This window comes from Vipera ursinii (assembly GCF_947247035.1).
Source record: "Vipera ursinii genome assembly, chromosome: 5".
Classification (NCBI taxonomy): Eukaryota; Metazoa; Chordata; class Lepidosauria; order Squamata; family Viperidae; genus Vipera; species Vipera ursinii.
The window spans coordinates 71047420-71061782 of NC_139518.1; the positions used below are offsets into that span (position 1 = coordinate 71047420).

At 38.4% G+C, this 14363-nt stretch overlaps 1 protein-coding gene across 3 annotated transcripts in view; it reads right to left on the minus strand.

Moving 5' to 3' along the window:
- The window catches only part of IDE (insulin degrading enzyme), an 80697-nt gene that overhangs the window by 22993 nt on the left and 43341 nt on the right, over positions 1-14363 (minus strand). For 2 of the 3 annotated variants that reach the window (XM_083363216.1, XM_083363217.1), the window contains exons 12-15: positions 11758-11860; positions 10546-10668; positions 6560-6642; positions 141-285 (exon numbers count right to left, since the gene is read on the minus strand). In XM_083363216.1, the coding sequence (XP_083219342.1) occupies positions 141-285; positions 6560-6642; positions 10546-10668; positions 11758-11860 (454 nt within the window). The remainder of the gene's footprint in view (positions 1-140; positions 286-6559; positions 6643-10545; positions 10669-11757; positions 11861-14363) is intronic. The other variant, XM_083363218.1, reaches the window with a different exon arrangement.

The following is a 14363-nucleotide window of genomic DNA, read 5'->3' on the forward strand; positions in this document are numbered from 1 at the left end:
AAGGTTGAAAAAGGAACTTTAAAATTAGATCTTCAATTGGGAATATCATTTTAAAAATGCTTCCAGCAAATCAAATTGTTTCTTGATTCATGGAAGTAAATTTAAGACTCTTAAAAAGTCTTCTTGATGTTGGTACTTACATACATCCCATAGATGGTATTTTGGAGAGCATAGTTCAAGTCAGCTAGTTCTGCTGCATATGCATACTCGTTGAGGGAGTCTTTGAGTAGTTCAAGGTACAAATAAGCCATGTTACAATGTAAGGGATCCACGTAAGCAAATGGGCTGGAAGAAAATGTTAAAAGTAAATATGTGATATAAATAATACCAATTCTATAGACCTCGATACTGGATCTCAAGGTACAATGTTAAAAATTTTTTGACACTTCCTGTTATGAGTACCATCAAGACAACACATGAATAGAAAAATATAAAAATGGAGTATTAGTAACATTGCTACACTCGATGTATAAAGGTGACACTGAACTTTCATCTGTTCTGAACACATTTCAGATTACGGTAGATTTTCAGCTAATAATATATTTTTACTACCACTGATCATGGTATTTTTTTTGCTATTTTTTGTAATATACTGAATTTGGTCATATCCAAAAGATGTTGTTTGTTAAATACTTATTTGAAACTACAATATCTGTTTTATTTTCTACACTTTTTATTAGCTACATGAAACAATTAAATCATTTTAGATTTTGGAAAACAGAATCACTAATAGAGCAATAAGACTCTACAGCTTTTTGTCATTCAATACTAAGGAAGCAAATGATATCCCTGAACTTGAATGTGGATAAAACAATCCGAGATTATAAACAGACAAGATGGAGGTGACGCTGGTCAAGTACTTAGAATAGAATCTGTTCCAGAAACTGTACTTCCTTTGAAATATCCCTGTTGCAATGTTGAAAGAGATGCATTATGTGCTAATTATTCATCCAATCTCAAATCAAACTGTTGATCTGACTTCAAAGGTTCAATTCCTGAAAGCTTAAGATCTCTCCCATGTAAGAAATGATTGGTGTTGTGCAGTTTCATGTTACAATTTTTTGTTATCCAATGAACTATTTTGTTAGGATGGTCAGCAAATTTGCTGAATTTTTCTAAGTTTTTAACTGTGGACAGCATTTTTAAGTTATCATTTATGTATTTATTAAATGTATACACCACCCATCTACAGTGTTTTCCCCAAAATAAGACCTATCCTGAAAATAAGCCCTAGTTTGATTTTTCCGTGTGCACCTAATGTAAGCCCTACCCCCCAAATAAGCCCTAATTAAGATCCCGCCCACTCCGTCCCACTGTCTGGTTTTACGAGGTGGAGCGAGGTGCACAAGTAAAAAAGCTAGGGTGGGGATGGGGGGTGGAGCTGCCTCACGTGCCCTGCACCCGCTTACATCAGGACCCCTGCAGCCAGCACTCCCACACCTCAACATCTGCCTCATTTTGCGGCAGTGGCACCAGCAGCCCTGTCCATCAGGAGCCTGCATGGCCACTGCCCCACTCCTTCTGGTTGTTAGCAGCCACTTGTGGGAAGCCATGTGGCACATGGCGCCAGTGCTACTGCTCGCGGCAGGATGTCATGTGGCACACTGCGCTGATGCTTCCACTCATGGCAGGATGCCACATGGCCTATTGTGTGCTGGTGCCACTGCTGATGCATGCCACAACACAATATGTCATGTGGCCTGCTGCAAGTGGTGGCACCGGGGTAACGTGACACGTAGCCTCCTGTTGCGAGCAGTCACAAGCAGCCACAGGAGGCATGGCTGCAACGGTCCTGAGGTAAAAGGGTTCCCCCAAAAATAAAATCTAGTGCCTCTTTTGGAGGCAAAAAAATATATAATACCAGTTCTTATTTTCAGTGTGTGTGTGTGTGTAGTTACAATTACCAACATTTTGCAAATTTTATAAAAGTTATTAATCGGCTTTTCTAAATCTAGCTTTTAAAAGCTACTTTAGCAGCTTATTATTTAACTGCTGTTTTTAAATTGGTTGTTCTACACTCATGTTTGCAGAAGGAAGTATAAATACACATTTATATATCATATCAATAAAATCTCAATGAACTGGATTCAGAGTGTAAGAAAAATACTTGTGGAATTTTATTACTAAAATGCAATCATCTTCTACTTTAAGCATACAAGATATGGTTTTTTGTTCATCTACAGTACTTAAAAAGTTTCTAATATATTTTTGCAATATCCAGGGAGATAAGATAATCTGCACAGATAGTATTAAGACAAAGACAACTCAAAGACTCAAGCCATGTTTCAAGCAGTAATACTTCTAAATAGCATTAACTTGATGTGAAATGAAGCAGTTTATTGTACAGGAATGTCTAACTTCTACTTCTTATTTGCATATGTAGCAGTTAAGAGAATACAAAGTTATTATATTGAAATTGTTATAAAAATTTTACAGAATAATTTATCAGAAATGAAAGAAACAAGACGCACAATTTCATAACTGAGGGCTGGTAATGCTGCAAATTTAAAATGTTGTAGCATTTTAACATTTTGAAACATTTCAAATCATTTATCTATTTTCATTTTTAAGAAAAATGGAATTGCCCTGAAAATCATTGCCTCACTCATAAAAGTCTAACGGACAAACTATTCTATCTGCGTTTAATAAAAGCTAATCCTCTTCTACTTACTTTCAGAAAAATTTGAAGAGTGTTACAGCTGTGTTTCTCAAACTTACTGCTATTATGCACTAAGTAAATGATAGAACATGCACTCAATTAAACACTTATCCTCAACTGTCACCCCCTAGGGTAGTCCAGACTAAGAAATCAATGCCTTTATTGTAACAGGAATAGAGAAAGAATCTTGCAGGTCTGAATGTGCTTCTCCCTTCATCACTTGATGCCAGTTACTTTCTTGGCCCAGACTCCGACTCCTTTATCTGATCGTTGTTTTGGTAAGCATTTTTTTTTATCTATACACATTTGGAAATTGGACTAGACAAGCATTCTAAACCAGAAGAAGTACCCCTAGGTTTTTGAATAATTTATTGTGATCGAAGGCTATTCACATTTACTAAATCTGTATTATAATTAATTAGGTAAAGATTTGCTCTGCCCAGTCGTGTCCGACTCTAGGGAACAATGTTTCTTAGCCGAGGGAGCCAGTGTTGTCTGAAGATATTTCCATGATCATGTAGCCAGCATGACTATATGCCAAGGTGCATGAAACATTGTAACACTGCCACTGAAGTTGTAACACTATTTACCTGCACTGGCATGCTTTCAAACTGTTAGGTTGGCAGGAACTGGGGCAGGAACAGGAGCTCACCTCATCATGTGGTATTTGCGTCTTGAATTACCCATCGACAAGCCCAGATCTTAACCACTGGCCCACTGCGTCCCCTTATTATATCTAATTAGCTGCTTTAAAAAAGACCAAATGTAGGTTTAATAAATGTGGAGCTTTACTATTCCTAACTAAATGAACATAGGCAGATTACACATTAGTTGATGTAGGCAATCTGAAATCCCACAGCAGTTCTTTAAAGTTTTGTATTAATATGATTGATTGATTAAATTAAAAAAAGTTCCTTTCCCTAACAGCAGATAAGTTCTTGTTCAATGGTTCAATATATGGAAGTCAACAAGATGTTGATGCTCAGGATGGAAGGTCAAGAGAGAGAAAACTTACAATCACAAACACAGATAACCCTTGGAAAGAAGACACACCTACCTTTAAACATGTCATATCAATGGAACAGGGGAAAAACTCAGTAGAGTGAATACACAGTAGCTTTGTGGGTTTTGCAACCATATGATGACAATTTGATGATTACCATGTACTAATATACAGGTAGTACTCAACTTACTACCACAATTGGGGATGGGATTTTTATTGTAAGTCACTGCAGTAATAAAGCAAGTCATGACATGACTGAATCCAATTTTACAAACATTTTTACCCTATTTGTTGCCAGCTGGATGAATCTGGGGCAGTCATTCTCTCTCAACTTAACTTCCCTAATAGGATTGTTGTTGTGGGGAAAATAAGAAGAGGAAGGTATATTGGATATGTTTGTCACCTTGAATTATTTAAAGGCAGGATACAAACAAACGAACAAGTGGTCATTACGAGACAGCTTCTCCAATTGACATTTTCCATCAGAAATCAGCTGGGAAGACTGCAAATTGTAACTATGTGACTGCAGGATGCTGCAACTGACTGTAAATATGAGGTGGTGTTCCCAAGTGCCTAAATTGCAATCCTATGACTATGGGTAGTGCAACAGTTTTAAGTGCGAAGATAGGTTGTAAATCAATTTTTCGAGGCCTTGGTAACTTTGAACTGTCATTAAACTAATGGTTGTAAGTAAAAATTATCTGTATTAAGCAATGATATTCTTTGTTCATGTTCCAGTTAAAGTTGCAACCATCCCATCTTTTAGTACATTTTTCATCCGACCCATTCCTGCACTACAGTTCATATAGAAATCATGACTTATAACCACAATTGGAACCAGAATTTTGGTGGTAAGTTGTGATTACTGAAAGTCAAGGCATCCACATGATTGGACTCAATTTTATGACCATTTTTAAAGCAGTCATAAGTGAATGATGTAATCATAAGTAATCATGTAATCATAACTCATTCTCCTGAATGGGTGTTTTTTGCCAAAGTTGCAAGCCAGGTTGCCTGACCATAGGACATTACAAGCAGCTGTAAATGTGAGTGGGTTGCCAGATATTGTGGACAAATTGATTATACTGTATAAATATACAAATACATGTATTCACTTTTATATAAGCTGCTCCTCAGTCCAATTTTCTCTTTCTTATCTAGTCTATTCTCATTTAAACTACTGCGGTTCTCATAATCTTCACATTTTTCTTCCTTTTGTAAAACCATAATTGTTGCAAACAATAAAAAGATTACTCAGCAAAAACCAACTCTCAGTTTAAGGAATAGTTTCTTATTTCTGTTTTATGTCTCACTAGAAAAACAATATTCTGTAATACAGAAAATACCATTTCAGGATGTTAAATCATCCAGATTTCTTTCCTATATTTCTTCAAAAGCAAAGGTCTTTAAAATGGGCAATATCAACTTGTTTTGAACCTTAATAATTTTTCTGAGTTTTCCTGGGAGACAAGGTAAGCTTATATTACCAAATTCTGAACACAGTATTCAATCACTATATACATGAGGCAACGTATTGGAAGATTGATTTGCTACGTCTATGTGTTGGGCATTGTAAAACAATTCAAGCTCACCCAGCAGGGAGATACAACAAGGTTCACTGGAAGGAGGTAATTTCAAAAAAACAGTAGCCAATGTAGATACACAGGTGTAACTGGACATTCAAAGAGACTTTCTAAATATTGTATCATTTTTTACCGGTGAACAAGCAAATTTCTTGCAAGCAACATGCAATTTTTGAAGTACCACAAAATCTCCTATTTCCAAAGACTATATAACGGAACACAAAAATAGATTTTCTTCTCTCTGAAAAATGATTGCTCAAATCTAAAGCTCAACTGTGTTCATTTTTTCAACATTATTTTACTGATTTTGTCAAGTTATCTTTTTAACATGTGCATTTGTTGTATGAAATTTTTTCTATCACAATATGTTTTTCCACCTGGAATGCATTTTATGTAAACTTTTCCCTAATGTAAACAGTTTAGCAGAAAAGATCAAGAAAAAAGTGCAAAATTGTGTTTCAATTTACATATTGGGGTGGGCAATGTAAGTTAGAATTTCTGCACTATTCCTCCCCTCTATGCACCAGTCATAAACCAACTGGAATTATTAATTATTCCAATACTCTGACAAATCCACCAGCTTCATAGTATTCCTCTTTAATAAATATATGTGTATGTGTGTGTACGTATGTATGTGAAAGAAGCATTACTCTTCTGGAAAAAGAACTGCTATCATGACAATAAAATTCTTACACCATTAATTTGTAAATTAATGTTCTTACATCATAATAAGGTCAATCAAGATGTCATTGTTCAGTAATTAATTAAGACACCTTGAAAAAAATCTACTGAATACTCTCTGAAAGTGAAAAAATTCTAAACAATAAATCAAATGAAGGCAGCAATCACAATGGCTATAGATCTGTCCTGTTGTTAAGAAATCTAACAAAAGATACATCCTATCTAGCAAGTTCAAGTGCACATATCCAAGATGAATTTTTCCTACGTAGAAAAGCTCTATCTAGGTACTACTTACTGGGATTTGTTTCAAGGGGAAAGGAGAGCAGAATAGAGAGGTCTGAATTCAGACCTCTGCTTTCAAGTAAAAGCTCCTGGATCATGTTTTCATCCTCTGGGAAACACTGCACAAAATTAGGCCAAGGCTGCACATATCAAATGCTGATTTGAGGCAGAAGGAATGGATAGGCCATTTTGGTTATACAAAGAAAGCAATTTCATAGGTGTTCCAAATTACATAAATTCTACTTACTAAATATATATATATGGTGCATTCAAAAAGCCTTGACAAATACTTAACATATATATATACCATAATCAATATGAACAAATGTAAAGATAAACACGTTTGCCTACCTGAAAAATTCGAAGTTGAGACAAGCTTTAGGAAGGAAAAATTTGTCATCTTGCTTGAACCACAGTTTGCACATAGCTGTATCCTGCATTTAAGAAAAAGAACATTTTCCATCAAAAGCCTCTATTTTCATTATTTTAATGTTGAATATTTGTTAAATAGACAGAGCTCAATCTAGATAACCTACTGTAAATAAGTCCAATAAGACTCGAGCAAAACGCCTTTTCTCATACTACCCAATTTTAGTGCACGATGTTACAGAGCAAAGGTATTAATGAGAATATGGAGGAATTTATCAGTACGGTATCTTTGTATTGTTCCTTTGTAGTGGATTACAGCAGTGTACTGTTATCAGGTGAAGAAGCCCTTGAAGACTACTTAGAACATTCAGAATGCAGAAGCAAAAGCAGTTTATGTGCATTTTTTAAAAAAAATTCCATTTATAACCCGCCCTTCTCCGAAGACTCAGGGCGGCTTACAAGCTTAGCAGTAGCCTTCATTCTATGTATATGCCTGTTAGGGCTTTCACACACACCCCAAGTGGCATTATTACAAAGTCAGCTTAATTGCCCCCAACAATCTGGGTCCTCATTTTACCTACCTTGGAAGGATGGAAGGCTGAGTCAACCTTGAGCCTGGTGGGATGCGAACCTGCACTAATTGCAGGCAGCTGGTGTTACTTAAGGAGGCATTAGCCCACTGCTCCACCAAGGCTCTATTAACTGGTTCATTCATGTAACACCTTACTCTCAATGATTTATGCCCATCCACTAAGGTCAGAAAGAGAGGACTGTCTCTAGGTCTCTTGTGGAATGACATCTTCAAATTCAATGGACTAGGACTCCTCAGCAGCTATTCTCTGTCTCCGGAACAGCATTTCTCCAGAGATAACTCAACACTCATGCTCCTGAATTTTCAAAAAGGCAAAATGTCCTGGCTTTTTCAGGGTTTAATAGATTAACTTGTTCCTCCCTGCAGGAGAATGTATGTGTGTGAATTATTGCTAGTAGCATTCAAGATATACATATTTTTGATTGGAGTGCCTTATGTGTCCAACTAGTAAATATTCCGGCACGTATGATTACATTGTCCATAATATTTGTATCTACATAGAAAAAAGTCAGATCTTAAGATCTACAGGAACAGTATGGAATATGATTGTTCCACCAACCATAATTTTGAGAAGGAAAACAGGGAGAGAAGGAAGACTAGTTGGAATAACAATAGGTGAATCTTAGGTAAGGTTAGAGTTTATTTACTAAAGATTTGATTCACGTTATATTGAGGTAAATTGCTATTTAAAAAGGGAAATTGCACACTTCTTATCATTTGAACTTTATATGTAGCACTATTTAAAGTGGAATATTTATTAACACTAAAAAATCAGCCAAATGCCACTTAATACGAATGCCCATTTATAGCATACCATTTTAAACCCAACTAAGGTAAAAGGTAAAGGTTCCCCTGCACATGCGTGCTAGTCGTTTCCGACTCTAGGGGCCGGTGCTCATCTCTGTTTCATAGCCGAAGAGCCAGCGTTTGTCCGAGGACGTCTCCGTGGTCATGTGGCCGGCATGACTAGACACCAAAGGCGCACGGAACGCTGTTACCTTCCCACCGTAGTGGTCCCTATTTTTCTACTTGCATTTTTACATGCTTTCGAACTGCTAGGTGGGCAGAAGCTGGGACGAGTAACAGGCGCTCACTCTGTTACGCAGCACTCGGGATTCGACCCGCCAAACTGCCGACCTTCTGATCGACAAGCTCAGCGTCCTGTATAAAAAATTAACTGTATAAAAAATTAAGATGCCTCTTTTTCTTTCAAAACGTTGTTAGATTGACTGTTTTCTGTCGTTTCACCATATAATTTCAGTATGGATTCAAGTAGCATTATGGAAGTTTTACTTTTAAACAAAAAAAACCCCCTATTTTTTAAAACATACGTTTGTTTTATATGCATGAAAAGACACACAACCCATAGATACAGATAGATAGATGTACACACAGGCACAGAGATAGAGAAGACCATATAGTAGCTGTGACTAGGGGGGGCCTTCGCCCAGGTTCGCCTGGTGCGCCAGTTGCGGCCCTATCTAGACCGGGATGCCTTACGTACGGTCACTCACGCCCTCGTGACCTCTCGTCTGGACTACTGCAACGCTCTCTACATGGGGCTACCCTTGAAGACCACTCGGAGGCTCCAGCTGGTACAGAATGCAGCCGCGAGAGTTGTGTTGGGAGTTTCCCGACACTCCCATGTTACACCTCTGCTCCGCGAGCTGCATTGGCTTCCAGTTGTCTTCCGGGTGAGATTCAAGGTGTTGGTAATGAGCTACAAAGCCCTACATGGCATGGGTCCGGAATACCTTGGGGAGCACCTGCGGCCGGCGTCAACTTCCCTCCGCCCAGTACGCTCCCACAGAGAGGGCCTCCTCAGGGTGCCACCGGTCAAAGAATGTCGACTAGTGGCCCCCAGGGGGAGGGCGTTCTCTGTGGGCGCGCCGGATTTATGGAACCATCTTCTGGTCGAGCTCCGGATGGCGCCTGACCTCCGCTCCTTCCGGCGCGATCTCAAAACCTACCTTTTCGAACAAGCTGGCCTGGCCTGATGGGATGGGGTTGGGTTTTACTAATCTGTTTTAACCTACTTTTTAATGTGTTTTAACTTATTCATGGGCATTTTGTTTAATCATTTTTAATTTTTGTATCTTGTTTTTTTTAATATATGTACTGCCCTGTTCACTGCCCTGAGTCCTTCGGGAGAAGGGCGGTATACAAATAAAATTATTAATAATAATAATAATAATTTTATATATGCATGTATGCGGCTCAGTTTTGAAGACCATATAGGAGCCGTGACCAGGGGGGCTTTTGCTTAGGTTCGCCCGGTGCGCCAGTTGCAGCCCTACCTGGACCGAGATGCCCTGCGCAGTCACTCATGCGCTTGTGACCTCCCAATTGGACTACTGCAACGTTCTCTACATGGGGCTGCCCTTGAGGACCACTCGGAGGCTCCAGCTGGTGCAGAATGCAGCCGCGCAGGTTGTGATGGGGGTTTCCCGATACTCCCATGTAACACCTCTACTCCGCGAGCTGCATTGGCTTCCGGTTGCCCTCCGGGTGAGATTCAAGGTGCTGGTGATGACCTATAAAGCCCTAAATGGCTTGGGTCCGGGATATCTGAGGGAACACCTTCTGCCGGCATCAAGCTCCCTTCGTCCTGTGCGCTCCCACAGGGAGGGTCTTCTCAGGGTACCGCCGGTAAAAGATTGCCAGCGAACAATACCCAGGGGGAGGGTCTTCTCTGTGGGTGTGCCGGCCCTTTGGAACCAGCTGCCTGTAGAGCTTAGGACTGCCCCTGACCTTCGCTCATTCCGCTGGGACCTGAAGACCTGGCTCTTCGAGCTTTCTGGCCTGGACTGAGAGTATTAACTGGGGTTTTAATTGTATTTTAATTGTAATTGGGGTTTTTAGTTCAAGGTTAGTGTAATCATTTTAATTGTTTTTAATTTTTGTAACTTGTGTATTGTTTTTTAAAAACCTTGTGAACCGCCCTGAGCCCTACGGGAAAAGGGCGGTATATAAGTCTAATAAAATAAATAAATAAAATAAATGTATATGTTGTATCTGGCAATTACATGGACAAATCCCTGCAAATTTTGGGGGAAGATTTTCAGAAATGGTTGGTCACTACCTCTTGGGGCTGAGAAGCAATGACAGACCCAAATGGCCCAGATGGACTTCATGACTAAGGCAGCAAGTTCCCTGCTCCTATTTCAGTACCATTATCACTAGACCAAACTGGCTGTCTGCAGTGTACAACAGGATTGTTCAATTTGATCTGAACTAAATTTCAAAATTACATTAGAAATTCAACTTTAAAAATATAATGAATATGAATGAAGCTGATGATTCACTTTAGAACTAGCCTGTAAAGCTCTAGTGTAAAATCACGTTCACTATTATTAACTACGGAAGCCATATATACCTTAATTAGAGTTGGGTACTGTGGTGTATCCTTCTCCAAAGATACAATTTCAAAATTAGTAGGAATAAATTCATTTTTCATTGGAAGCTTGAATTTCCCATTAAGGTCAGCATTTTGCCATTTCTGTGTAAAAGAAACATAAATAAGAAGAGTATTTTTTAAAAAAGAAATTGCAATGAGTATTTTTTAAAAAAGAAATTGCAACGAAGCCTTGCTAAATATCACCTTTACATATTTCAAATATGATTGTTACCATCCACAGTCCGTTGTTTTGATTTTCTTTGTAATCAATGCAGAATATTGAAATGTATAAGATGAAGACTGTTTCCATACTATAACTACCATGTTGGGCTACTAGACTGTTCCATACAAATATTACCATGAAAACAGCTGTCTTTTGTCAGCTTCAATTACACAAATTCTTTTATGTGGTTAAAGACATTAAACATATAGAAATTTATATTTTATTTGTATTCTACCTTTATCATTTTTATAAATAACTCAAGCGGTGAATATACTGCATCCAAAACAGCTTCATCCTCCTATTTTCCCTACAAGAACAATCCTGTGAGATTGATTGGACTGAAAGTTACAGGCCCAAAGTCATCCAGTTGGCTTTCATAGCTAAGGTAGGACTTGAACTCAAGTCTCCTGCTTTCTATCCTGGTGCCTTAAACACTAAACCAAACTGGCTCTAGGATGGGTTTGTGCATGAGTTTCCTCTTAGACCAGCAGCTAGATTTGCATGTAAATATTTTTCTTTAATAAAATCATAAAACAGACTTTTATGATTGGAGAAGAGCAATTGAATTCAGCCAGTCACCCATTTCACTTCTAAACATCTACTCAGGAACATTTATTAAAGCCAAGTACTTTCAGTTCTTTGCACTGCAATACGTAAGATCAAAATAAGCAAGTAAGATTTTTTGATAGACCAGTTCAAGAAAATAAATAATTTTTATATTGCAAATGTCTAATTTTTAAAGAAAGGAAAGAAACACAAATAAATATACAGATCAACAAGATTGACATAATGCAATAAAACTAGATAAAGGTGATTGAGAAAAACTTTAAATTATGCACTGCACATATATGAATGATAGCTAATATTCATATTCAAAATAGTTTCCTTTGCAGCAGCGCAAGTATTTTTTTAAACGCATATTTGGGCCTGTTACCATGAAAAAGATGCTATCAGTGCACTTAGAATACCTTAATGACTTCATCAGAAATATTTTCTTGCTTGTACTGAGTTCCATACCACCGTTCTTTTTTATCAGTTTTTCCTTCAAATGTCTTGGAGACAATTGCAACCCTAAGAACAAAATAAAAATATATGTAACTATACCTGATCAAAATTCTCTATCTTCGAAACAAATAATTCTGCTTTATCACAATGAAATTTACATTAGGATACTTTAATATTCCTGTAGAAATATGGTCTGCTCATATTTATATTAAAAGAATTATGTGAATTCTTATTGTTATATTACTACTCTGATATTTGAGTGAGCAAATTTAATTATAATAGAACAGTGGCTCATACAGTGTTTGACCCAACTGTTTCAGACATATCATTGCCCTCACAAAAAACCCACTCTGTTGTTTTATACAACAGTATATTGGATCGTTGACCCACAAATAAGTTATTACAATTTGCTCTAATAACCCCAGATATACCCAAATTACTTCTTGGGGGTAATAACTCCCAGTATAAGAATCACTGTTCTAAAGCAGGGGTGTCTAACTGCCGGATGTGTCATGCTGAAACCGCGCCCACCGCATTGCCGGCAATGGAAAAAAAGTCACGATATGTCTTGACACATCACGTGACGTTGCGAGTTTGACACCCCTGTTCTAGAGCAGGGCTTTTCAACCTTTTCACCCACTGTACCACTTTTAGGATATGGCAAGATACGAGTACCACCAGTCGCCTAGCAAGGTGCCAAAAACATGATCACCAAACCCCCTCCCCCCAAAAAGTGATGAAGTACAGGTAGTCCTCGACTTACAACAGTTCACTTGGTGACTATTCGAAGTTACAACAGCACTGAAAAAAGTGCCCCCCAAGCCACAGCCAAGCAAGACACCTGCCTGCCCGCCCGGCAGCGCTCTTCCTCCTGTCCAAGGTTTCCATTGTTGCAGCAGGTTTTGGTCACTTCACATGATACTGGGACACTGTGACCGTCATAAATATGAATCAGTTGCCAAGCATCTGAATGTAAATCACAAGTCCTTAAAGATGCTGCAACATTCTAGCTGATTGGTGCTTCTTCTGGGCTCAGCAGACGTGCCGGGATCAGCGCTGAGCTCCAGCTGGATCCTGGCACTTCCGCTGAGCCCTGGCAGCCCTGCAGCTCCAGCAGTCTCTCGCTCAGGCTTGTGCGGTGCTGCCACTGGTTCAGCTCATTCCCCTCCCCCGCTACCACTTTTCTAGGATGGTCACGTTCCACCTGCCAGGTGCCAATGTACCACAGGTGGTACCCGTACCACTGGTTGAAAAGCCCTGTTCTAGAGCATTTAGTAGAGACTTCCAGCTTTTTTGTCAACTAAAAGGAAAAACAATTCATAATTTCATATCTGAACTGAATTGTAAAAACAGAATAAAATCCCTAAGCAGTAACTATAGCCTGACATTCTACTTTCTTAGATTAAAATCTGCTAAGAGGAACACTATTAGAATTCATGTAAAAGAGAGAAGACTAAGACAAAAAAACTGCACCAAGGAGGGGATTGGAGTAGAGGGCCTCTGAAAATACTTCCAACTCTATATAAGATCCCTTCCTGCCCCTAAAACTATCTGGAAGTTAGCTTAAATTAAAGGATGATTTCTGAATTTTATTCTCAGTTGATATAAGCTTATGTAACATTCAAGATTCAATTCACTTTCCATTCATTTTAAATAAATACTTGAAAAAAGAGTTTCAGGACAGCCATAGTAGAATCTCTCTCTGCCATATTCCAAACTATTTTAGTAAGTAAGTATCTCACCAAGTAAAATGAGGCCCTTCTGTTTATAAGGAGATTCTATTTTTCTTTTCCAGTTAAAATAAAACGGCAATTATCAAGAGCAGTAACTTTGCAGCACATTACATGCAAGAGAAATTATTTACCATCAACACTGTTCTGCATTTCAGAGACAAATAGTTAGAAATTGGAAAAATATAAGACACTTGGATGGACAAAACATTAAATAGAAATTAAATCGTAAAATAATGTCCAGAATTAAACAAATACTAAATTGAACAACTGCTCATGGGGTAACTTTGGGGCTCTGTTCCAACCCAATCTACCTCAAGATTTGTTCTTGTGAGGAAAAATAGAAGAAAGGAACACTATGTACACCATCCTGAGCTGAAGTAACATCAGATACATCAGTGAATAAATGAATGCAAGAGAATGAGTTATAATTTCTCTTTTTCCTGCTGAGTTCTACTTTTTCTTTTCCTACTTAAAAGCAAAGCTCTTTCTTTCCAAATCAAGAAATTCACACACACACACACACACACACACACACACACACACACATACACAGAGAGAGAGAGAGAGAGAGAGAGAGAGAGAGAGAGAGAGAGAGAGAGAGAGAGAGAGAGAGAGAGAGAGAGAGAGAGAGAGAGAGAGAGACTGACTGACTTCCAATTATATTCTCCGGTTAGGACTTGGCAGGCAAACACTAATCATAACACCAGCTGCCTGCAATTAGTGCAGGTTCGCATCCCGCCAGGCTCAAGGTTGACTCAGCCTTCCATCCTTCCGAGGTAGGTAAAATTGAGGACCCAGATTGTTGGGGGCAATTAAGCTGACTTTGTAATAATGCC